The 25,180-nt window shown below is 51.9% G+C and overlaps 1 protein-coding gene across 1 annotated transcript in view; it reads left to right on the top strand.

Moving 5' to 3' along the window:
* Window positions 1-23,528, top strand: part of OSBP2 (oxysterol binding protein 2) — a gene marked incomplete at both ends in the record, with an annotated part of 138,761 nt that extends 115,233 nt beyond the window's left edge. Inside the window, 11 exons of the mRNA XM_082853744.1 lie at window positions 5,565-5,757; window positions 6,310-6,427; window positions 9,674-9,722; window positions 9,968-10,114; window positions 11,000-11,245; window positions 13,591-13,711; window positions 13,958-14,061; window positions 14,134-14,229; window positions 14,315-14,499; window positions 22,894-23,120; window positions 23,386-23,528. Coding sequence (XP_082709870.1) covers window positions 5,565-5,757; window positions 6,310-6,427; window positions 9,674-9,722; window positions 9,968-10,114; window positions 11,000-11,245; window positions 13,591-13,711; window positions 13,958-14,061; window positions 14,134-14,229; window positions 14,315-14,499; window positions 22,894-23,120; window positions 23,386-23,528 — 1,629 coding nt within the window. The remainder of the gene's footprint in view (window positions 1-5,564; window positions 5,758-6,309; window positions 6,428-9,673; window positions 9,723-9,967; window positions 10,115-10,999; window positions 11,246-13,590; window positions 13,712-13,957; window positions 14,062-14,133; window positions 14,230-14,314; window positions 14,500-22,893; window positions 23,121-23,385) is intronic.
* Window positions 23,529-25,180: the final 1,652 nt, after the last annotated feature.

The raw sequence follows: 25,180 nt of genomic DNA, 5'->3' as shown, positions 1-25,180 counted from the left end.
TGTGTGCAGACAGCTGGGGACAGTCACCGAGCTGGCCCTGTCAGCCCAGGGCACCCGCCCAGCCTGGAACCACCAGGCATTTGGCCCTTGTTCCCACCTCCTCTGTGGCTCCGAGGGCTGCCCACCCGACATCCAGCGACTCTCCGGCACCCTCCTCATGGCCCGGCTAGGACGGCAGTGACCGTGCAGGAGACTGATGGTTTCCACGTGGCCACTGAAGGCTGGGCCCGAGCGGGGTCCCGGCTCTGCAGACTCTCCTAGAGCTTGAGAGGCTCCTCAGGCCATACACAGGGTGGGCAGGAGACCCAGGCCACTGCCCACATGCCCTGCTCGCCCGCCCGCATTTGAGGAGCAGCGAGGTTGTGGTCGGGATTAGGATTAGGAACAGCAAAAGCGATTAGCGTTCGTCCTCCTTCCTCCCGGGCACAGCTGGGCAAGGTTTCCGGCTCAGACACTCTGCATCTGTCCTGTGCGACACCTGTCGGGGTGACCGGTAGCCACTCCCATTGGGCCCTGACACGCTTCCCCGGGCAGACAGCCCTCATAGCCCCCTTCACGGGCCCGGCTTCTGGGAAGGGAGAGTCCCCGGTGGGTGCCTCCGTGCAGGGGCATGGGGGAGGTACCGCCATCTCCTTTCTGGGCTTTTGGTTCTCACTCTGCTTTGGGCGTGTCAACAGGCCCCCTGCCTTCCCCACAGAGGTAGAATCGCATTGCCCACAGGACCCTGCACCTCTTCATCTCAGGGACACTCTCCACAGCCATGGGGGTGGGAGGAAGGGGCAGGCCTGGGAGACTGGAACCCAGTTCCCGTCCAGAGGACGATCACCCAGTGGGTCACAGAATCGGGGACTCTGCAGGAGTCCTGGGGTTCAGCCCTCTGTTCACGAGAATACTGAGGTCCAGGAGGTTATGGCCCTGCCCCAGAGTAGGCAGTGAGGTGATGCCGTGAGGGGCCTGGATGCTGGCCCAGTGTGTCTGAGTCGGGGGCTTTGGGGTGGCCTGTGGCTCTGCTCCTGGTCAGGGCGGCACGTGAGCTCTGAGAGTTGTGGCGGGGCCTCAGGGGAAGTGTGACCGTGTTCAGGGCCAGGGTCAGCCAGGCCCTTCCTGGGCCCCTGGGAGCCACCCCCAGCCACCCGCCCATCGCCAGGCCCCAGGCCTAATCCAGCTTAGTGAGCACACGGCGCACAGCCCAGCTCAGCATTCCAGGGCGGCGGGGCCAGACCGGCACCTGCCTCTGTTCGCGGCTGGCTGGGATGGGGCCTGGAGAAGGTCAGCAGCATCAGAGGAAACCGGCGCAGTTGGGGATGGACACCAGGTAGGCACCTCAGGGCAGAGGGGGCAGGCGGGCTCTCCACAACCTGCAGGGTGACCAGAGCAGCTCATCAGCTGCAGATGACCCCCACACCCCGGAGTCAGTGGAAAAGGCCCTGGTCCAGCCATATGAACCCCTCGATATTGGGGTACAGCAGCCTCCGCCGTGCCCCCCTCTTCAGGCAACTCTGACACGCTCTAATCTTCATCGCCCAGCCCAGCTGCATGTGGCCCCAATGAGGCCCCCGCTGTCCTGGGGATTTGACTTCCTGCCCTTCTGCTGCTCCATATCAGCCTGTCCTGCAGGGACAGCAAGGTGGAGGGCACCCAGGTTATCGGCCGGCAGCCCTGGCTGTGTGGGCAACAGCTTCTGCTGCAGGGACCAGGCATGGCTGGGTCCTGTTGCTTGAACAGGGTTATTCCCCAACATCCTTGTTAGCGAGCATCTCCAGGAGCCCAGCCCCACTCCGGGAAGGCCCTGGGACCCCACATCGCCTCAAGGGGCATCCGGATGGGGGTAAGGATCCAGCTTGACAAAATAAACAGTGACAGTGCTGGTTCCACGCCCTGGGAGACTTGGACCCTGGCCCTACACGCATGGCCTGTGGCCTTGATCAAGTCCCTTGGTCTCCCTGAGCCTCCATGTCTTCCTCGGTCACGCTGTTAAAGCAGCCACCTCAGTGCTTGTGAGAGTGCGCCTCCCCTCCTGGCACCGGCACCGACAGCCCTGACCCACAGGGGATGGGGGGTCTGAGGGAGGTGGGGCCAGAGAAGGGGAGGAAGGCACGTGGTCACACAGGAGGGAGAGCGTGGGGCAGGATGGGGCCCCAGGAGCTGAGTGTGGAGAGGGTCTGGGACCAGGTCTGTGAGAGGCTTGTCAGCTGTCTCAGAAAATGAAACCAACACTGTTTTCCCTTCCATATCATTCCTATAGTGTTGAGAGCGTCACGAATATCAAGGGCAGGAGGAAGGGAGCCTAATTCATCTTTGCAGCACAATCATCTTTCCCTCTTTGCTTTTTAAAATTTAATTTTATTTTTTATTGACGTTGATTTACAATGTTGTGTTAGTTTCAGGTGTACAGCAAAGTGATTCAGTTATTTATTCTTCAGATTCTTTTTCCTTATAGGTTATTACAAGAGACTGAGTATAGTTCCCTGTGCTATACAGGGAACTATAAACTTGTTATCTTTCCTTCTTTGCTTTTGCTGCTAGGAAGGTCAGAGGCCATGTAGAGCTCTCTGACATGAGTTTGTAGAATTATTTACCATGACATTTGGCTATTTTATACTGTTATTTGTGGCTCTTTTATAAGCCTTGTTTTATTTATTTTTATATAAATTAATGTATTTATTTTTGGCTGCATTGGTCTTTGTTGCTGAGTGTGGGCTTTCTCTAGTTGCGGCGAGCGGGGGCTACTCTTCATTGCAGTGCGCGGGCTTCTCATTGCGGTGGCTTTTCTTGTTGCAGAGCATGGGGCTCTAAGCACGCGGGCTTCAGTAGTTGCGACTCACGGGCTGTAGAGCGCAGGCTCAGTAGTTGTGGCGTATGGGTTTAGTTTTTCCACAGAATGTGAGATCTTCCCAGACCAGGGATTGAACCTGTGTCCCCTGCACTGACAGGCAGATTCTTAACCACTGTGCCAACAAGGAAACCCAATAAGCCTTGTTTTAAATACTGTGAATTATATGAAAGGAAAGTGTCCATCTGTGTTAAAACTCAGCGAGATGACTGCAGGAGCTGTAGAGGGTTGGTGGGGAGTGACAGCGGCAGGTACGACGGAGCAGCGCTAAGGAAAGGCGAGGGCAGAGTCCAGAGGCTCTTGTGCAGCTGCCAAGCTAGTCTGATGGGGCAGGCAACCTGCCACCAGGCAGGGCACCCACAGACCCTAAGAACCAGAAAACGTGAAGCACCCATCGTGTGTCTCACCTGTAACAAGGCTCCATGCATGACACAGCCCGGGCCCCCGCACCTTCTCCCCAAGACAGCCAGGCAAGGGGACCGTGCCTCATGTGGCCTGGGGTCCTGTCCTGTTTGCCCATTGTTGACCTGGGCAGCCCCTCCTCCCTGGGCCTCAGTCTCAGGGGGACAGGAGGATCCAGCAAGGGGCTTCCCTGAAGCGGTGGACCCGGCGCTGCCCAGGTAGACAAGGGCACCCCCCCACACACCCGCCAGAGCCAGTCCTCTGGGATGTGTTTCTGACAGCACCGCGCACCTGGCTCGGTGGTCTGAGAGCTGCTGGGGCAGCGGCAGAGTGACGGCGCCCCTGCAGTTAGGACTCCTTCCTTGGTCAGCAAATGGGTGGCTGGAGCCCAGACTAACCTGACTAGGCACTGGGGCCGAGCTTAGGGTCAAGGGAAGCAAGGATGAAGTGGACACAGGCCACTCAGGAGCCCACCTTGGGGGTCCCCAAATTGCATGGTAGTCACTGACTGCAGCTCTGCACCAGTGGGCAAGCCTTATAGATCCAGAATAGCCCCAGACCTGCAACAGCCCTGGATGCAGCGTCTCTCACCTCCAGAGCCTGCTAAGTGCATAAGGAGATTTCTTTCCTTCCCCACTAAAGTCTCTCCCTCCCCCTAACCTGTGCCAGGACACCTGTCAGCACAAATCCCTGCCCCTTCTGGAGAAGCGGGTTACAGTGGCATGTGGCTGGGCAGGGACCAGACCTGCAAGGGAGGGCGGGAGGCCCTTGAAGTGCTCCCTCCCCAGAGCCTTGCTGGGGAGCTGCTGGGAACTAAGCCTCAGTTTCCTCATCTGTCAAATAGGGACAATCCCTCTCCTCCCACCTCAAGGATTTTGCTGAGTGAGCTGAGATGGGGCGGGGGGGCTGCAAATGCAGGGTCTGTGGGGCTTTACCATTGTGGCTTATGGACAGGACATGGGCTCAGTGGGGCTGAGTGACCCATGTGGGAACTGGGCCTTCCCAGTCCTGATCATGCGACCTTTTCCACTACACTTTGCTGGTTGCCTTGGGTCTCCGTTTCCACATCTTCAGAAAGGTGGGGTGGCGAGCCCCTGCCCTGCCCACTCTGCATGGTACTGGGGGTGAGATGAGATGGGATGACAGAGGGAAGGTGCCCGGGGAGGGCTTGTTAAGGAGTGACGTGCGGGGCCAGATGAGTGGCCAGCCTTCTGGAGCCCCACGCTGGGGCCCTTTCCACCAGCCAGGCCGCCACTGGGGCTTGGCTCCTTATGGGGCTGGAGAGCCAGCCGAGCCCAGGCAGGGTGAAGGCATGTGCTCGGGCGCCAGCCGTGATGAAGGGGGTGTCCATTGAGTGCCCCTTGGCCCTGAGCTCTGCGTCACCTCCCTGGCTCCTCCTGACAGCCCTTCAGGTAGTGCTGTGCGGTCCCTGTCACAGAGAAGAGGCACCGTGCCTCTCTCCCTCCAGGAATCAAGTGTCTAACCCTCAGCATCAGACCTCATGTGATGTGCGTGGAGCCCAGTGGCCGGTGGTAAGGGGATGGTGGGGAGTGGCAGCCTGAGATCACTGATGCAGGTTGGGCCGGGAACCATGTCCCTTCCGACCACGTTAGAGGAGTCCAGGAAGGGCAAGTCCAGTGGTGCCCGGCTGGGACCTTGCTGCCCTCCAGGGACAGCTGAAGCCCAGACCCTCTTCTCTACTGTGATGACAGGGGCAAAACAACCATCCCGTTTCCTAAGAGTGTGCTAGAACCACTTATGGACCCGGGAAGCTGAAAAGAATCTGGATGTCATAGTAGGCCACAAGTTTGAAGGGGGAACCTTAAAAGCAGAGTTTATGTGATACAGACTTTGAGGTAACTTGGTAGAAAGTTCGACAAGACCCTTTAGCTCTGAGCCAGGCGGTGTAGCAGAAAGGTGGCTTTCCTTCCTTCTGTGCCAAAGCCAGGGTCTGGCCTGAGCTGCTGTGTTGGTTCCAGTGGGGACAGGGGTTATGACAAACCTAGGCCCAGACCACAGTGAGGATGCAGCAGCTGAGAGCTGGGGCCCCTGCCACCAGGAACACGCAGCACCCCAGCTGATAACTGGCGAGGCAGCATGACCAGCAACACCGGGTTTAGTGCTCTCGAATGGCATCTTGACTGTGAGGCACCGACCAGGGCAGATGCCAGGCTGGTTCTGAGAAAGCCAGGGTCCCCATGACCCCACGGAAGCCACAGGGGGCAGCAAAGATGTTTCTGACCCACCTGCGATGGGAGGGGGAGGGGCCACGGCACCCCCGGGCATTCCTCTCTGCCCTGCCTGGCTCACAGGCCACGCCCCCTCGCAGGCCTGCAGGGACTTCCTGGAACTAGCGGAGACGCACAGCCGGAAATGGCAGCGGGCTCTGCAGTATGAGCAGGAGCAGCGCGTCCATCTGGAGGAGACTATCGAGCAGCTGGCCAAGCAGCACAACAGCCTCGAGCGCGCTTTCCGCAGTGCCCCCGGCCGGGCCACCAACCCCACCAAGAGCTTCAGCGAGGGTGAGTGGGCGTCAGTCCATCCATCCAGTCCACCGTCAGTGTCCCCTTTGCCAGCTGGCTCAGCTTACACAGCCCCCCCAGCTTACATACCCCTCAACGCACCTATGTCTGGGCCCGCTTGGCACGCTCTGGTGCCTGTGTGCCTCTGTATCCCCCACGCCCTCACAGTGGGCACAGTCTCCCCGTGTCTAGTCTCCCAATCTCCAGAGAAGAGCTCAGTGAGTCCAACTGTCCCCTCTGTGGCAGGGCTGCCCGGGTGCCAGGTGGCTGCCCACCTAACCTGGGGCTCAGGGTCACGGGTGCCCTGGGAAGGGGGTCCATCAGAAAGGGAACCTGGGCCACAGAGAGACTGACCAGCATGTTTAGAGATCAGGGAAAGCTTCCGGAAGGAGGGAGGCTCTGAGCAAGAGGGTGAAAGTACGTTCCAGGAAAGGGAGCGCGGGCACCACAGCCGGGTGACAGAGGTGGGGAGGGGCCGTGGGCTCTAGACCTCCCTGGGCAGGCGCGACTGTTGAAGTCACAAACTGAGGCAGTGGCTCTGTGTGTCTCTAGGAAGCCTCTTAACCACCAAAGGCGAGGACAGTGAGGAAGATGAAGATACCGAGTACTTCGACGCCATGGAAGACTCCACATCCTTCATCACAGTGATCACTGAGCCCAAGGAGGACAGGTGGGCTCGGGGCTGGGCGGCCACCTGGAAGGAACCTCTCCCGGGTCAGCCGTGCCGGCCTGTTCTCGTGCTCCACCTGTTCTTCGCTCTTGGGGTTTTCTTTAAGTCTTGCTCCAGACGGTATTTTTGCTTAGATTGGTTCTGTTCTTCCTTAAATCAAAAATACCCAAATAGAGTTTGTATTGGGATTTCATTTTAAATGGACAACAGGTCATTGGCTGTATCCAGTTCCTGCCCCAGAGCCGCACAAGTTCCCAGCCACTCCACCACTGTGTCAGCATTCCAGAGCAGACTGGAGACACAGAAAGCCTCTTTTATTTTCTATTTCAAAGCCTTTGTTTCATTTTTCATAAAAGCTTGCTCTTTCAGGATCTTTCTAAATACACATTAATAGTAAATGAGACAGTTACTAGCACTGAAAGCCACATTGCCACACTCCCTGGGACCCTCGGGAAGCGCCTGTGCTTGTGGACCGAGCTGGCAGGACACGTGCGGAGGGAAGCACGTGAGATGGGGTGGGCGGCAGGGCTGTGGTCAGGGGAGCATGCGGGGCTTGAGCACAGATTTTAATATGGTTCGGGGCTCAGTCCTCACCAGGGTTGCTCATTCTTGTCGGGTTGCCTTAGGTCCTGACCCTAGAAGGGTTGGTGTATATGGCAGTGTTTGGGGACATAAAAGTGGCCGATGAGCCCCACAGGGGAAAGAACTGACTGCAGCCTGTGCTGCCCACTGACACCCTCATAACAAGGTGTGTCAGGACCATGTGCTCCCCTGCTCGCCCTCAGGAACTGCATACTTCTCAGCGGCCTCACTCCTACATGTATGCTGTGGCCTGCCCACCCCATGCTGCCTTCCCTGACCCCCCCTGAAGCCCAGCCCGGCCGGGAGGAGGCCGGTGAAAACCTGTGCCTGCTCCTTTTTTGCCTCTGTGGACCAGCGTGTTTCACCACTTCCCTGTGCTGGTTTCTTCCAGGGAAAAGGCATGGTTTGGATTCCTCTTACCCCTCAGGGAGTTTCTGGTCCTATCAGTGGTATATTTCCATTTCCCAATCATATTTTTTATACATATATTTATTTAATTTATTTATTATCATCATCATTTTTGGTTGCATTGCGTCAAGCGGGGGCTACTCTTTTTTTTTTTTCCTGGTACGCGGGCCTCTCACTGTTGTGGCGTCTCCTGTTGCGGTGCACAGGCTCCAGACGTGCAGGCTCAGCGGCCATGGCTCACGGGCCTAGCCGCTCCGCGGCATGTGGGATCTTCCCGGACCGGGGCACGAACCCGTGTCCCCTGCATCGGCAGGCGGACTCTCAACCACTGCGCCACCAGGGAAGCCTGGGGCTACTCTTTGTTGCGGAGCACAGGCTTCTCATAGCGGTGGCTTCTCGTTGCGGAGCACGGGCTCTAGGCATGCGGGCTTCAGTAGTTGTGGTGCATGGGCTTAGCTGCTCCGCGGCATGTGGGATCTTCCTGGACTAGGGATCGAACCCGTGTCCCCTGCACTCGCAGGCGGATTCTTAACCACTGTGCCACCAGGGAAGTCCCCCAATAATATTTTTAAAAATTTTTTAATTGAAGTATAGTTGACTTACAATGTTGCGTTAGTTTCTGGTGTACAGCAAAGTGATTCAGTTTTACATACATATATATATATATATATATATATATATATACACACACACACACACACACACACACACACACACATGGCCAAAAAGTTCATTCAGGTTTTTCTGTAACATCTTTTTGGCCAACCCAATACATATATTCTTTTCCATTATGGTTTACTACAGGATATTGAATATAGTTCCCTGTGCGATACAGTAGGACCTTGTTATCTGTTTTATATATAGTAGTTTATATCTGCTAATCCAAAACTGCTAATTTATCCCTCTTCCCCCTTTCATAACCATAAGTTTGTCTTTTGTGTCTGTGAGTCTGTTTCATAAACAAGTTCATTTGTGTCATATTTTAGATTCCACATATAAGTGATATCATATGATACTTGTCTTTCTCTGACTTACTTCACTTAGTATGATAATCTCTAGGTCCATCCACGTTGCTGCAAATGGCAATATTTCATTCTTTTTCATGGCTGAGTAATATTCCATTGTATATATGTACCACATCTTCTTTATCCATTCCTCTGTCAGTGGACACTTAGGTTGCTTCCATGTCTTGGCTATTGTAAATAGTGCTGCTGTGAATGCTGCATTTCCCAATAATATTTAAAAATCGCTTATATTGCTCTCAAAATTAGCACAGCTTAGCTGTTCTGAAATTCCATTATCACCTGGTAGTGGCACCCTTTGGGCTCTGAGGCCAGGGGGGTCCTGCTCAGGTTCCCTCTGGCTCCCTGTCCACTCCCCTATACCTGGAGCCCCCAGGGCCTGGGCTTGCCTCCCGCATGCCCCGCCCTGGCCTCCTTCCATACCTCAGCAACAGCCCAGGCCCCTCTGCTCCCACCCAACCAGCAAGCAGGTGACCCTGTGCTCAGTACTCTTCATTGGCTCCCCTGGCTCCTGGCACAGCCCCCAGTGCTCACGCAGCCCCCCAACTCATGCTGCAGCTGCACTGGGCAGTGGGCAGATACTCTGCCAGGTGCCCCCTTGTCTGCAGTGCCTTCCCCCTCTCCCCAGGGACCTGGGTGGGTTCTTCCCATCCAAGGCCCTAACTGCCTAGTGCCTGTCCCCTGACCAGGCTGGCCCAGGTCACCCCTCCTGGGAGCTCCCTCAGAGCCTGGGCCCCTCAGCCAGAATGCCCCCTGCTGCTCTGGCCACCATCTCACCACAAGTATTCCTGGGCACAGAGATCCATCCGACCCACTTCCTTCCCTTCCTGAACCCAAGTCGAATGCGGTAATCAGACCAGCACAGTGAGGACACAATGGGGTTTGTCCATGCCAGAGGGGACCCACGGGGCTCCCGGGGGCTCTCCCAGAGGTGCCCATCCCTTGGCTTCTCTGGGTCTTGGTCAGCCAGTCCCCAGGAGGGGCCTGTGTGCAGGGACCCCTGGTGAGAACTTGGCTGGGCGGCTGCTGCCACAGGGCACCAGTGGGTGGGAACCCCTCCAAACTGCTGCCCCAGGTCCCTCAGCCCCACCTGAGTCCTGAACTGGAGACGCTCCCCTTGGAGATGCAAGCTGCCCCTCGGACCTCACTGAGGGGACTGGATAGAAGGGGGCTGGGTCCCCAGGAGGCCTCAGAATTTGTAAATAACTTGCCTTCCCTTTTGTGTTTCCTGCAGAAAAGCCGAGGGTGGGACTACAGGCTCCGTGGAATGGACCTCAGACAATGTGAGTGAGGTGGGACCCCGAAGGGGGGGTGAAGTGGGGAGGCCAGCACTTTGAACTCGGGGCCCCCAGGGGTGGGCCCTGTGCCTGGTGCCTTCATCTGAGCTCAGGCAGAGCCTTCCCCTCCCGCCAGCAACGTCCCAGCGCGGGCCTGGTCCTCAGACCGCCCTGGGCCAGAAGCGAGGGCGAGGCCTGGGGGCCGAGGCGACCAGGCCTCTGCTGACGGGCGCACTCTGCTTCTCTGGTAGGTGCTAGACAGCACCTCACTTGTGCGCCAGGGCCCCCCCAAAGTCAAGAGGCGTGTCCGCATCCCCGACAAGCCCAACTACAGTCTTAATCTTTGGAGCATCATGAAGAACTGCATCGGCCGGGAGCTCTCCAAGATCCCCATGCCGGTAGGGGCCGGGCAGAGCGGCCAGGGGGGCCCTGGGGGCTGTTTTCTTGTGCATGGATGGGAAGTAATGGCCTTTGGAAGTATACGCAGCCCTGGGTGTCATTTTCTTAATGACACTTGAGGAGCATATAACGTGTTATTGAATCGTGTTCCATCCGCACTGCTGAAATTCCCCCAGGGCAGAGGTCTCACGCTTGGAGGTAAGGAGCCAGGAAGGGGCTCTGCATTGATCAGACAGGGGGCCCTCAAAGTGCCTCCCACCCTGGCAGATGGGGAGTGGTAACATTGGGCTGTGTATGGGGCCGGGTGGACCCTCCTCCTCCATGCTGGGCTGCCCCTGGTCCCCACCCAAGCGAGGTCACCAGCAGGCAAAGGGCAGGGCTGGCGCTCTCGTGCTGCTAGATCACAGTGGCATCTCCATGGAGCGGGAGCTGGGGCTGCTCCAGGCCAGACTTGGTTTCACTCTGTGACCCAGGACAGAAGACTTGCATAATAGCTCAGAATACAAGGCAGACCCACTTCATCCATTCATTCACCTATTCATTCATTCACTCACTCATTCACTGATTTCTATGATTCACTGCCCTGGCATTTACATCCTAGGAGGGGAGACTGACAGTAAATGTAACAGAATTCTGCCAGATGCAGCAGGTCAGAACGTGGTGAGGGCTATGGAGAAAACAGGCAGGAGGGGCGGGGAGGCAGGCCAGTGAGTGGGGCTGTGGCTTTAGACAGGTCCTCAGATGAGCCTCTCTGTGAAGGTGGTCTGAGCAGTGATGTCCCTGAACATCTGAGAAAAGCAAGGCTGCTGTGCCGACAACCGCAGGTCTGTGCTGGGAGCAGTGGACGGTCTGTGCAGACCCCCGACCTGACACCCCGCCCGCAGGTCAACTTTAACGAGCCCCTGTCCATGCTCCAGCGGCTGACGGAGGACCTGGAGTACCACCACCTGCTGGACAAGGCCGTGCACTGCACCAGCTCCGTGGAGCAGATGTGCCTGGTGGCGGCCTTCTCCGTGTCCTCCTACTCCACCACCGTGCACCGCATCGCCAAGCCCTTCAACCCCATGCTGGGTGAGACCTTCGAGCTGGACCGTCTCGATGACATGGGCCTGCGCTCCCTCTGCGAGCAGGTGAGGCCCGCGCACGCTTCAGCCAGGCCTGGGGGTCAGAGCCAGACAAACGGGACACGGCCTCTGACCGAAGGGGCCATCAAGCCAAGGTCCGGTCAGGTAGCTGGGCCTCATGCGGCGGGGACAGGTCAGGGGCGCCCCACGGAACAGGCCTCCTGGGGACAGTGTGGGCCACGAGGGAGGAGAGCTGGGTGAGGACAGTCAGGTCTGGTGGGGGAGGGGAGGACGCCTCTCTCGGCCAGAAGGCATGGAGCAGTGGGGGAGGGGTGTTTGCTGGACACCATCAGGGATTCGGGTGGGCTAGAGCGTGGGGTCACCACTGAGCTGAAAGGGAGCAGCCCGCGCCCCACGGGGCCACAGTCAGTGATGGTGGAGGCCGTGAGTGTGAGGGGCCAGAACTCAGCTCTCCTCCATCCTCTCCATCGCTTCTACAGGCCTTCCCTGCAGGTACTGGTCTCCCCAAGGCGTGGAACCAAAACTGGGCCCCTCGGGCACCTCAGCCCAGCTCTGGTATCCTTGTCTGAAGGGGGTCGATTCTGTTGGTGCTTCACTGAGTGCCAGGAGGACCCAGGCAGGGGCTACATGAAGGCACCCAGGATAGATTCGGGTCGGGCTGCCGCTGAGTATCTACCATGTGCCAGCCGCTGCTGTGGGCCCAGGGGTTGAGCTCAGAAAGGAGACAGTTTGCAATCCAGTGGCTGGTTTTAAAGGTGTGCTCTGCCTGCTGTGCAGGCCTGTAGGAGGCCAGACCAGGGGAGGTAGGAGGTTGAGCACAGGCACCTTTAAAAAGCAGAGCTAGGGATTTGCCTGGGGAAGGCGGCAAGGATGACCCAGGGTTCCTGGCCTGAACTACTACTGAGTACATTTCTTCGTTGAACATTGCTGATCAAGTAACCCCCTCAGGAGTTAAGGGTGCAGCCAGCTGGGAAGTGGCCTGTTCTCGTGGGCTGGGGGGTGGGGAGCAGGTACTGTGGATGTGGATGGTTCTGGCTCTTTTAGGAAGGCCCGGGAGCGGTTTGGCAACAGAGTGAGGGAGAGAGAAGGAGCCGAGGTCAGAGAGAAGGAGGCAGGCGGCAGAAGGCTCTTCTCTGTGTGGAAAGAGTCACGGGAGGGCAGAGGAGGCAGCTTTATGGGGAACCGCCCCCGTCACTGGCTGCTGTGGGGAGAGTGCAGCGCAGGGATAAGGGTGGAGCAGGGAGGCTGGGGAGGCTGGAGGCGGCGTAGGGGAAGGGCAGATTCTGGATGCTGTTTTGAAGAAAGAACAGCCAGGATTTGCTAAGGATTTAGATGAGGAACATGAGAAAGTGGGGCCAGCCATGACTCTAGAGCATTTGGTGTGAGCAGCTGGACTGACTGGATCGTCTGCCGGAGAAGGTGGTGCTGACACTGAGCTCCAGGGCCAGGTCTCTGGGGTCACGTCCCTGAATTTGCTGATGGGTGGGCTTCAGTGGGGGCTCTGGCCACAGGCATCGGGCAGGCTCGGGGATGGCTCACTCATCACCCAGTTGCTGGCAGGTTTGGCTGGTGCCTCTGAGACGTAGGAAGGATGAGGGTGCCTCCTATGGGGACTGTCGGGAGCTCTGGGCCGTCTGCACGGAGGGGTGCAGGGAGGCTGGAGCCCACAGCTGCAGTTCCGGGGTGAGGCTGCGAGACGGGAGGCTGGGAGAGGCCTTGCCCTAGCCCTGTGACCAAAGGAGCCACAGAAATGAGGAGGGACAGATGAGGAAAAGTTGATGGCAGTGTCCTGGTGGTGAGACTGTGGTCAGGGTGCCCAGTGCTGGAGAGGACGGGGCGGAGGCACCGGGTGGGCAGAGCAGGCTGCACCGCCATCCAGGCTGGGACGGGACACCAGCTGGACTCCAGCTCTGGAGCCGGGCTGGCCGGGAGGCTTCCCATCCTGGGCCTCCTCAGTGCAATACAGCACAAGAGATGCAGCCTCTGCAGGCGATGGGCAGGTTAACTAGAAAGTAGGCCCGAAGCCCCTGGTAGAGCCTAACGCCCTCACTTTTATTCACCCTCAGCACAGCTTGTCACAATGTCATCACCCTCATTCCACAGCCCAAGTCAGGCGTGAAAACGCCCCGGCCACTGGCTCAGGCCCACAGTAGTTGGGGTGCCCCAGCCCTGCCCCCGTCCAGTGCCACCCAGGCTGCTCCCCTGGGCATTCCCTTGCTTTCCCACTGGAGCACTGTCCTTTCTGGGGGGCCTAGGCCCTGCCGTGTGTCCTGGTTCCCAGGGCCACAGAGCCATTCATACTGGGCACGGGGCAGGCTGTCCCCCGGCTGGTTGGGGGCAGGCCCAGGCCACATCCAGCAGACGCTCACGGCCTGTGGGTCTGGTCTCAGGTGAGCCACCACCCGCCATCGGCCGCACACTATGTGTTCTCCAAACACGGCTGGAGCCTCTGGCAGGAGATCACCATCTCCAGCAAGTTCCGGGGGAAATACCTCTCCATCATGCCGCTAGGTGAGCGGGGGCAGAAGGACACTCTGGATGAGAGGGAGGGTTTGCCAACCCAGAAGCCAGCTTGGTGCCTCCAGGGGTGACGTCAGTGCCCCCGTAGACTTCCTGGATGCCCCCCTGACCTGTACCCTATCCCCAGTCTGCACAAATACTGCTTCTTCAGGACCCTGGGACCTCGGGAGGGTGGGTCAGGCTGGCTGGGACCCAGCATGGCAAGCCATGACCTCTGACCCTATATCTGGCCTCCAGGTGCCATCCACTTAGAATTCCAGGCCAGTGGGAATCACTACGTGTGGAGGAAAAGCACCTCGACTGTGCATAACATCATCGTGGGCAAGCTCTGGATCGACCAGGTCAGGGGATGCTCTCGGGGAGGGGCCGTGTGGCCCAGGGATCGGCCGCTGACCACTCCCCTCCCTTACCAGACAGGGGACGTCGAGATTGTGAACCACAAGACAAAGGACCGGTGCCAGCTAAAGTTTTTACCCTACAGCTATTTCTCCAAAGAGGTGGCCCGGAAGGTAAGCAAGGCCACCTCTCGGAGCCTGTCAGGGGGGAACCCCGGAGAGGGGCGTGTGCCTACGCTGGCCCTGCCAATGTCCCCAGGTGACAGGAGTGGTGAGTGACAGCCAGGGCAAGGCCCACTACGTGCTGTCAGGCTCGTGGGATGAACAGATGGAGTGCGCCAAGATCGTGCAAAGCAGCCCCAGCAGCCCCAGCTTGGACGGGAAGCAGAAAACGGTGTACCAGACACTACCGGCCAAGCTGATGTGGAAGAAGTACCCGCTGCCGTGAGTGGGGCTGCGGGGCGAAGAACAGGCAGGGAGCGGGGAGGGGACAAGCCAGACAGGAAGTGAGCGGCGGGCACGGGAGGGTTCAGGCCATGCCTGAGGGGAGCCAGACACCCGACTGTAAATAAGCGTTGACACCATCAGGTGGCAGCACATCCTATGCAGAGACTTTAAACAGGCTGATTGATGGGACAAGTCCTCATAGTCCAAGGAATGAAAACCAAACATGAAAATAAGTGCAGGAAACTACAAAAAGTGGCACAGCTGATTCCAAAGAGAATGAAACAGAAATTCTACAAGTAACTGAAATTGAGAACTCCATGGGAAGGTTTAATAGAGAGAACCCATTGACTGAATATAGGTCAGAAGAAATAATCAAAATCTTCAGATAAACAGACAAAACCTGGAAAAGCCAAGCACCTAGAGAGAGAAGGCTGGCCACCTGGTGACCCAGAGTGAGTCCCTGGAGCAGCCCCACAGGCATCCCCGGAGCCTGGGAGGGTGCAGCGTCAGGACGTGTAGGGCACGTTGAGTTTGAGAGCAGGGTCCAGCAGGCTTCTGGTCAGAGTCCAGAAGCAAGAGACCATCTCAGGAGTCTTAGCTGAGGAGAAAACAGCAGAGATTTTCCACATCTAAATCTATACAGTGAAACTGTTGAAACTAGATCAGAGAAAATATTAAGCAGCCAGATTTTTAAAAAGATGTACTTTCTGAGGAACGGCAGACTGACAACCTTCTCCTCATCAACAATAACGGGAGCTTGAAGACAGATGAAATCTTACACATGCAGAAAGACTCACTGACAGGTGAGAATTAATTACACACCCAGAAAGAACATATTTATAGAGTAAAGTTGAGATGATAGACATTTTCAAGCCACTCATTTTGCCACCAGCAGACCAGCACTAAGGATAGAGCTCCCAGATAGAAGAACCAAGATGCGTGAAATGAGGAACAAAACCTATGTGAACAGTGAATAAGTAACAATAATGTCTTGTGGGGTTTAAAATCTAAACATTAAGTGCAACTGCACAATCAGGTAAGTCAGAAAACTGGAAACTTTTCAAAGGCCCTTGTGCTACCCAAGAGGAGGGTCAAGATGCACACTAATTTCTGACTATGTGAACTATGCATATTGTAATTCCTAGAGTAGCTACTAAATTAATATGTTTAATTGGAATCCCAGAAGGAAAGGAAAGGAAAGAAAGAAAAATAGAAAGGAGAGAGAAATAGTTAAAGAAATGATGGAAATAAATTTCCCCAAACAAACAGATGAAAGACCTTGGGTTGAAAGGGCCCGTTGGAGTTCCAAGACAGGAAACAAAGAAAAACTTCTGCCTAGACCACAATATACTGAAAATTAAGGACACCAAGGAGAAAATTCTAATAGCTTCCAGAGAGAAAAGATTTCAGTAGAGAATGAAGAATCAGATGGACATCAGATTTTTGGAATAATATTTTCAAAGTAATGAAGAAAATGAAATTAGAAGGTAAAAGTTTCTGTCCAGGGCTTCCCTGGTGGCGCAGTGGTTAAGAATCCGCCTACCAAAGCAGAGGACATGGGTTCTAACCCTGGTCCAGGAAGATCCCACATGCCGCGGAGCAACTAAGCCTGAGCGCCACAACTACTGAGCCTGCGCTCTAGAGCCCGCGAGCCACAACTACTGAGCACACGTGCCACAACTACTGAAGCCCGCGCGCCTAGAGCCTGTGCTCTGCAACAGGAGAAGCCACCGCAATGAGAAGCCCATGCACCGCAACGAAGAGTAGCCCCCGCTCGCCCCAACTAGAGAAAGCCCGCGTGCAGCAACGAAGGCCCAACACAGCCAAAAATAAATTAAAAAAAAAAAAGTTTCTGTCCAGCTGAGCTATCGTTCAAATATGAGGCTGTGATAAAAAAACAAAATGTTCTCAGGTGAACAGCCTCAGAAGGTTTGCCACACAAAAACCCACAATGAAAACAGTAGTCTAAAAGGGGGAGGGAAAGAATCCAGAAGGTGCTACAGTAGTTATATGAAATAAAAGGTTGTGTGTGGGAGGGATTTTCAAAATAATTACTAAGACCAAAGAAAAACAGAAAATGTTCCCACAATAGTCCAGAATTAAAAGTGTAGATGATGTTAACACAATGGAGTCTAGGGAGACAGAGGACACCAAGGGATGTGAAGGTAGAGACCAACAGAAGATTTTTAAATCAGTAAAAAATATTAAAAAGACAAAAACAGCAAGTTAACACAGTAGAAATAAGTCCAGGCATAATAACATAAATAGATGAAACTCACTAGTTAAAAAAGCAAAATATTGGGTTGGCCCAAAAGTTTGTTTGGGTTTTCCCTACCATTTATGGAAAAACCTGAACGATCTTTTTGGCCAACCCAATACTAACTGACTGGATTTTTAAAAATCCAGATGCATGCACCTTCTAAGAAAGATCCAAAGCGTAATGATGGGCAAAGGTTGAAAGTAAAAGATAGACATATCATGAAAATACTAACCAAAAAGCTATAACAGCTATATTAATATAAGGTAAAAACAGACTTTAGGACAAAAGCATTATTAGGGATGGAAGAGTTGCTACATGATAAAACGTTGAGTTCTTCAAGAAGATATGAACCGTATGCATGACACAGACATTATGCATGTAGTGAAAGAGCCTCAAAAATACACAAAGCACACATATTGAGAGTAAAGGGAGAAATGGATAAATCCATCACCACACTGGAAGACAGAGATTTCAACACACCCTTCTCACTTGTTGAGAGTCAAATGGGGAAAAGCAACCCAGCAAGATGGAGAGCGAAAAAACACAGGATATACATATACTTATGGTTGCAACAGAGAACAGGCTTTTTCTCAAGTATACGTGGAATTTATGCAAAAATCAATCGTGTACTAAACCCTAAAGAAAGCCTCAACAAATGTACAGAGGGTAGCACACAGACCACAGCCTATGATAAGACAAATTAGAAGTTATGAACAAGATGTCAAAAAGTCCCCACATATTTGGGAAAAAATTTAAGTTGCTAAATAATTCATGGACAAAATAATAAGTTAGAATGGAAATTTTAAAATGCCTAGAACTGAATGAGAAGAAAAAGATATCAAAACTGGCTGGATATACCAAAGGCAAAGCTTCAAAGGAAATGTATTGCCTTAAATAGGTATATAAGCTTATTAAAGCTTTTTCATTCTAAGAAATTAGAGAAAGTGCAACATACAAACTGAAAGAAAGAAGAAAATATACCTTAAAAATAAAAGCAGAGGGACTTTCCTAGTGGCGCAGTGGTTAAGAATCCACCTGCCAATGCAGGGGACACGGGTTCGAGCCCTGGTCCGGGAAGATCCCACATGCTGCCGAGCAACTAAGCCCATGCGCCACAACTACTGAGCCTGTGCTCTAGAGCCCGTGAGCCACAACTACTGAAGCCCATGCGCCTAGAGGCCGTGCTCCGCAACAAGAGAAGCCACTGCAATGAGAAGCCCATGCACTGCAACGAAGAGTAGCCCCCGCTCGCCACATCTAGAGAAAGCCTGTGCACAGCAACAAAGACCCAACACAGCCAAAAATAAATAAAATAAATTTATTTTTAAAAAAAAACAAGTTTAAAAAGAAGTTGATCTTTGAGGGAAAAAAACGAACAGAAAACTACTGGCAAGACTGATCAAGAGAGAATGTAGAAATAAATATTATTAATGTTTTCATTATGTTTATTATATTTAAAGTATAAAGAGATTATTAAAATTCTCATTGGAAGGACAAATTTTTAGAAAAATATAACTTACAAGAACTGAGTCTAGAAGAAAAAAAAAAAGCATGACTAATCCTATAATTAAAGATACTGAAGCAGTAGTTTAAAAATTTCCACAGGGAAAACACAAAGCCCAGGTAGTTTTATAGGTGAATTCTACCAAGTTGTCAAGAAACATATACCTCAATTTTATAGAAAATCTTCCAGACCATAGAAAAAGAAATACTTTCCTTTCTTATACTGTGAGGCCAGTATAAGATACCTAATACCAAACCAGGCTAAAAGAGTAGTAGGAAAATAAAAGTTCTACCCTCTTTCACTCATGGATAAGCACAATTCCAAAACAAGACATCAGAAAATCCAACAGTATATGAAAAAGATAACATTCTTCAGTCATGTTGAGTTTATCCTGGGTACGCAAGGATGAGTCTGTACTAGAAAATCCATAAATTTGTTACATTAACAGATCTGAACAAAAGGCATCTTAGGTGCCTCAATATAAGATTAATATGCAAAAGTCAGTTGCATTTCTATACACTAAAAGAAAACAACTAGAAAATACAGTTTAAGAGAAGACACCAATTATCATATCAGAGAATATCAAGGACCTTGTAACAAATCTTATAATATATACAAGACCTCTATAGAGAAAATTATAAAACTTTGCTGAGATATCAAGGAAGAGCTAAATGAATGGAGAGATACCACGTTCGTGGGTAGAAAGACTAAGTACTATTAATATGTCATGATCTAAAGAGTCGGTAAACCAAACAAAATCCCAATAGTGATTTTCATGGAACTTGATATTATGATTTCTTAATTTATACTGAAGAATAAAGGGCCAGGATATTTCTAAAAAAAAGAGGACTTGCCCTATTAGATACTTATTTTGAAGCTATAGTGAAATAGAATAGTAAGCCTGGAAACTATGCCCTGGATGTGTATATATCTTTGGTATATAACAAAGGTCCCGTATCATAGCACATGGAAAGATGGCACCATCCACTAAAAGGATCTCGGGAAAATGGTTATCCATATAGAAAAACATTAAGTGAATCGTTCCCTTACATTATTATAACAAAAATCAACTCCAAATAAAGGTCTTACAGTAAGTATTAAGTTTGACTTACTGTTAAACAGTAAGTTAAACTCTAAGTAGAGGGACTTCCATGGTGGCGCAATGGTTAAGAATCCGCTTGCCAGCACAGGGGACAGGGGTTCAATCCTTGGTCCGGGAAGATCCCACATGCTGCAGAGCAACTAAGACACAACTACTGAGCCTGTGCTCTAGAGCCCACGAGCCACAACTACTGAGCCCATGTGCCACAACTACTGGAGCCTGTGTGCCTAGAGCCCGTGCTCCACAACGAGAGAAGCCACCACAATGAGAAGCCCGTGCACCGCAATGAAGAGTAGCCCCCACTTGCCGCTACTAGAGAAAGCCCACACGCAGCAACAAAGACCCAATGCAGCCAATAAATAAATAAATAATGTTCCTTTAAAAAATAAATAAAAAATAAATTCTAGTCTTTCTGTATCCACATACTATTAAAAAGAAACAAAAAACCTCTAAGTAGAAAATATAGATGAGTATCATCTATAACTTACGGAAATATATCTTAAATAAGACAAAAACACTGATGTATTCAATTATATTAAAATGCTTCTGTTCATTAAAAGAAATTTTTCTGGGGCTTCCCTCGTGGCTCAGTGGTTAAGAATCCACCTGCCAATGCAGGGAACATGGCTTCAATCCCTGGTTCGGGAAGATCCCACATGCTGCAGAGCAACTAAGCCCGTGTGCCACAACTACTGAGCCCACGTGCCACAACTACTGAAGCCCGAGCGCCTAAAGCCCATGCTATGCAACAAGAGAAGCCACCGCAATGAGCAGAATGAGAAGCCCACGCACTGCAACAAACAGTAGCCCCTGCTCGCTGCAACTAGATAAAGCCCGTGCACAGCAACGAAGACCCAACGCAGCCAAAAACAGATAAATAAATAGGAACAAAAAGAATAACAGACCTTCTAATGAATAAATAAAGCAAAAACAATCCAATGGGAAAGTGCAAGTCACGAACAAGAATTTCACACAAGAAGAAACATGGCCAATCACCATACGAAAATGATAACATCATTGGTAATCAGGGAAATGCAAATCAGAACCACAATAAGATGCAGTTTTACCTTCATTTGATTTGAAAAAATGAACAGTCTGGTAATATCAAGTGTTGAAGAAGATATGGATCCACAGTATCCCTTATACATCACTGGTGGGAATGTGAGCTGGTATGACCATGCTGGAAAGCAGTGTGGCCTTACCTTCTAAAGAAGAACATCACAGACTCTGCAGCCCAGTAATCCCACTTCTAGGTGTATACTCAAGAGAAACTCCTATAAATGTACAACAGGAAACATGAATAAGATTACTCAAAGCAAAACTTGAAAACACTCAAACTTATTGGATGAAATAATTAGTATATTCACACAAAGCAATATTTACAGTAGTTGAAACAAATGAACCACAGCAACATACAATACAGATAAATCTTAGTAATATAATATTAAGTTTAAAAAAAGCAAGTCCCAGAAGGTTACATACATATTCTTTTTATACAGTTAAAAACAAGTATCTAAAATATATGTATATGAATACACACACAGACATACACACACACTTAAGACTACTTAAAGATGCAATAAAATTATATTAAAAGGAAAGCAAAGGACTGATGAACCCAGGAGTCCTGCCAGTGGCTACCTGAGAGGAGGATGGATTGGTGAGTTTTCCCTATGGTCAGATGTAGGTTTTGTCAGGATTCTACCTTTGGTTTAGGTGGCAAGGTCGCATTAATACAAGCAGGCCGGGGCTTCCCTCGTGTCGCAGTGGTTAAGAATCCACCTGACAATGCAGGGGACATGGGTTCGAGCCCTGGCCCAGGAAGATCCCACATTCCGCTGAGCAACTAAGCCCATGCGCCACAACTACTGAGCCTGTGCTCTAGAGCCTGCGAGCCACAACTACTGAAGCCTGTGTGCCACAACTAGTGAAGCCCACATGCCTAGAGCCAGTGCTCCGCAACAAGAGAAGCCACCACAATGAGAAGCCCATGCACGGCAACGAAGAGTAGCCCCCGCTCCCCGCAACTAAAGAAAGCCTTGCGTAGCAACAAAGCCCCAATGCAGCCCAAAATAATTAATTAATTAATTGATTGAAAAAAAATACAAGCAGGCCATGTAAGGACCAACATACCAAGTATTATGACTAATTCAAAACTTTCACAGTATCAAAGCAGTATAAAAAGAAAAAAATGAAATAAGATAGATTTAAATCCAACATATTAGTAATTACATTAACTTCCCATAAGCTTTCAGACAAATTTTTAAAAATCAAACTTTATGTGGTTTACAAAAAATACATCTAAATAAAATAAAGACTGGAATAAAAGGATGGAAAAAGATATGTATACATAGAAATACTAACCAAACAAAAGCTGCCTTCAGCTATAGTAATATCACAAAACAGACATTAAAACAAAAGGTCAAAGAGGGACAAAATGATAAAGGTTCAATTTGCCAGGAAGATTTTAAATTTGAATATACCCTGTACCTAATAACAGCCCCAAAATGTATACAGCAAAAGTTGATAGAAATATAAGGAAAAATGGACTAGTTTACAACCAAAGTGGGAGATTTTAACATACTTCTTTTAGTAATGGATAGCAGAAGAAAATGTCTGGAGGACAAGTTTGAACAATAGAACCTTCAGGACAGCTGTAGAACATTGCACTCAACAACTGTGGAAAACGCAATCTCTTTGATTACATGTGGAACGTTTGCAAAAACTGACCATATACTGGGTCATAAAACAAATTTCAAAGAGATGAAATTATACGAAGTATACTGTCTGACTCCAAAGTGAGTGTGCTAGAAACAAAGATGACTAGAAAAATTACCATGTATTTATAAACTTAAGAAATGTACTTCCAACTAATCCATAGGACAAAGAAAGTATAATGAAAATTAGAAAGTATAACTGCATGATAATGAAAATAATACATAACAAAAATGGTAGAATGCAGCTAAAGCAGTAATTGGAGTGAAATGTGTAGCCTTGAAATGCACATATTAGAAAAGAAGAGACATGGGAAAATATTGAGCTAAGCATCCATCCCAGGAAGTTAGAAAAGGAGCAGCAAAAGAAATCCCAACAAAGTAGAAGGAAGACTATACAAGCAAAATCAGTAAAGCAGAAAAACCTAAAATAGGATCAACAAAGTTTCATCTTCCACCAATGAAGAAAACGGACAAACCTCTGACATGACTGGGTAGAGAGAAGGTGCACAGCATCAACATTACAGACGCGAAAGAAGACACTGCTGTCACACACATTAAACGAATAATAATGAGGACATTATGAAACACTTCAGGCTGATATATATGAAAAATTGGACAAGGTGGGCAAGTTCCCAGAGAGGTATAATGTGGCAAAACATGCAGGTCGGTGGAGCCTGCAAGGTGCAGGGAGGAGAGGGCGAGGTGGACACAAGGCCAGGTTTGGGGGGTTCAGGGGGTGGACATGCAGGAGGGGAAGCAGAGAGGGGGCCGAGTGTGTCCCGGCAGCTCACCCCATGGGGCCCCGCAGGGACAACGCGGAGAACATGTACTACTTCTCGGAGCTGGCCCTGACCCTCAACGAGCACGAGGAGGGCGTGGCGCCCACCGACAGCCGCTTGCGGCCCGACCAGCGGCTGATGGAGAAGGGACACTGGGATGAGGCCAACACGGAGAAGCAGCGGCTGGAGGAGAAGCAGCGCGTGAATCGGCGCCGGAGGCTGGAGGCCTGCTCGCGGGGCTGCGGTGCAGAGGAAGGTGAGGCCAGTGGGGAGGGGGGCCCCCGGGAGTGAGGCCAGCGGGAGAGGGCATGGGGGTCTCCCAGGAACTGGGAGGAGATGAGGGGACTGGAAGAAGCTGAGGGGGAGAGAGGGGATTCCCTGGGGGCAGGGAGGGGTGCTGGAGAAGGGGGCACCCCAGGAGCAAGGAGGAGGGCCAGCAGGAGAGGGGACAGGGAGTGGTTTTCTGGGGCGCTGGGAGGAGGCAGGCTGCCCGCCCGCCTGCCCACTGTGCCGCCCAGCAGAGAAGGAGGCCGAAGTGTACGTGCCGCTGTGGTTTGAGAAGAGGCTGGACCCGGTGACTGGGGAGACGGCCTGCGTGTACAAGGGTGGCTACTGGGAGGCCAAGGAGAAGCAGGACTGGCACATGTGCCCCAACATCTTCTGAGCACCACCCCCCTCCTGCAAATACAGGCGGCTGCACAGCCTGGTCCACCTTCTATTTAATGCACTCAATTTAGTACTCAACTGACCTCCCCACCTTTTCCTTCTTATGTTTTTTTAATAACACTTTTTTGGGGCTCCCACCTTGGAAGGAGGAAGTGCTGACCCGGGTTCTTTCCAGCCCCCAGGTGCCCCGGGTCTCCTGTGACCCTTCATCATGGACTTGAGCCCCAGCAGGCCCCCCAGCTCCAGTTTCCACACCTCAGGCAGGCTGGCCCGGGCCGTTGGCTGCTCCAGTCACCAGCCCCCCAGGGAGGAACTGGCCCCCTCCCAGGGAGCCACTTTTGACTTTTTTAGAAAAAAAATGATCTCCATTTCTTTCCAGCCAAGGTATTTAGTAAATATTTTTAGTACAGCACTTGGTGGACAACTTTCTAAGTGTGCTTTCTTGCCACAGAAGTGTCCTGGCAAGAGCCCCTTCTTTTTAAGACATTGGGAAGCCAGATGGACCCCTTTGAGTCGGGAGCATTTTGTAGCTCAAACAGCAAGGCCATGTGTATGTGAGCTGCCCACCCCCCAGGAGCCCAGGACCCCCGAGAGAAGGGAACCAAGGGCCGCCGGGCCCAGGAGAGCACAGGTCAGTTGTCTCTGGAGCCAGAGCCCCACGCATGGTGGGGAAGGGGACACTGAGGGACCGCCATGTGGATTTGAGGGCAACAGCCCCTGCCTAGCCCTGGCCATGCTGGGGCTGCTCCCCAGCCCCACAGAGGCCGGGCCTGCAGGCGCTCCTGCCACGGAACCCAGCCCCAAATCAGCAATAAGAACCAACCCTCGGCTCAGCCTGGGTTGGTATCCTCGGCACCAGAGAACCCAGAGTCCCGTCTCTGGCGTGTCCCATCTCAGCACCCCTGAACTCTTTATTTGCCATATATATATATATATATATATATATATATATATATATATATATATATGATATATAAATATATATAAAATAGCTATTTTGCTTAAATTTTTATGATATGTAGAAGTGAAAAAATGATGACGACAGGGTGCTCCTGTCTGAGTTTGGCCCTCCTGTCAGCTGTGCCCTGCCCTCTCCTCAGATTCCCTTCCAGTGGCTTCTGCCAACTGTGGGGGGGGGGGGGGGCCTGGGCCACTGTGGCCACTGTCCCAGCCCCTCAGAACTCCTACTCAACTTTTCACACTTCTGTTTGGTCCTGAAAGTTCATCACAGGGTTTTACTTTCTACTCCAGGACTGGTTTTGTTTTTATAAAAAAAAAAAAAAAGTGAAAACACCAACGTGTGAAATGCCTTAGGGTGCCCACTGGAGGGCGGGTGGGCAGGCACGCAGGCAGCCCCATGAGGCCTGCGGCAGAGCTGTTCAATGTTCCTTTTCTCAGAACTGTGAGTGAGCACCTTCTGACCAGTAATAAAAAATCTTGGAGTTTTCCACGGCCCCATTCCTGAGTCTGTGACTGGGTGGAGCAGGGCTGACACGGGAGAGCAGGCGACAGCCCGCAGGTGGCATGGGGGAGGGGTGTGGGGCGCTATTCTGCTCAGCGCCAGAAGCAGGCAGTGGGAGGTTGGTCTGGATGGGGAGGGGCGGGGATGGAAGACCTGGTGGGACAGGGTCTGGGCCAGGAAAGCTGCAG

This window comes from Leucopleurus acutus (assembly GCF_964270905.1).
Source record: "Leucopleurus acutus genome assembly, chromosome: 13".
NCBI lineage: Eukaryota > Metazoa > Chordata > Mammalia > Artiodactyla > Delphinidae > Leucopleurus > Leucopleurus acutus.
This window is presented reverse-complemented; position numbering and strand designations above follow the sequence as displayed.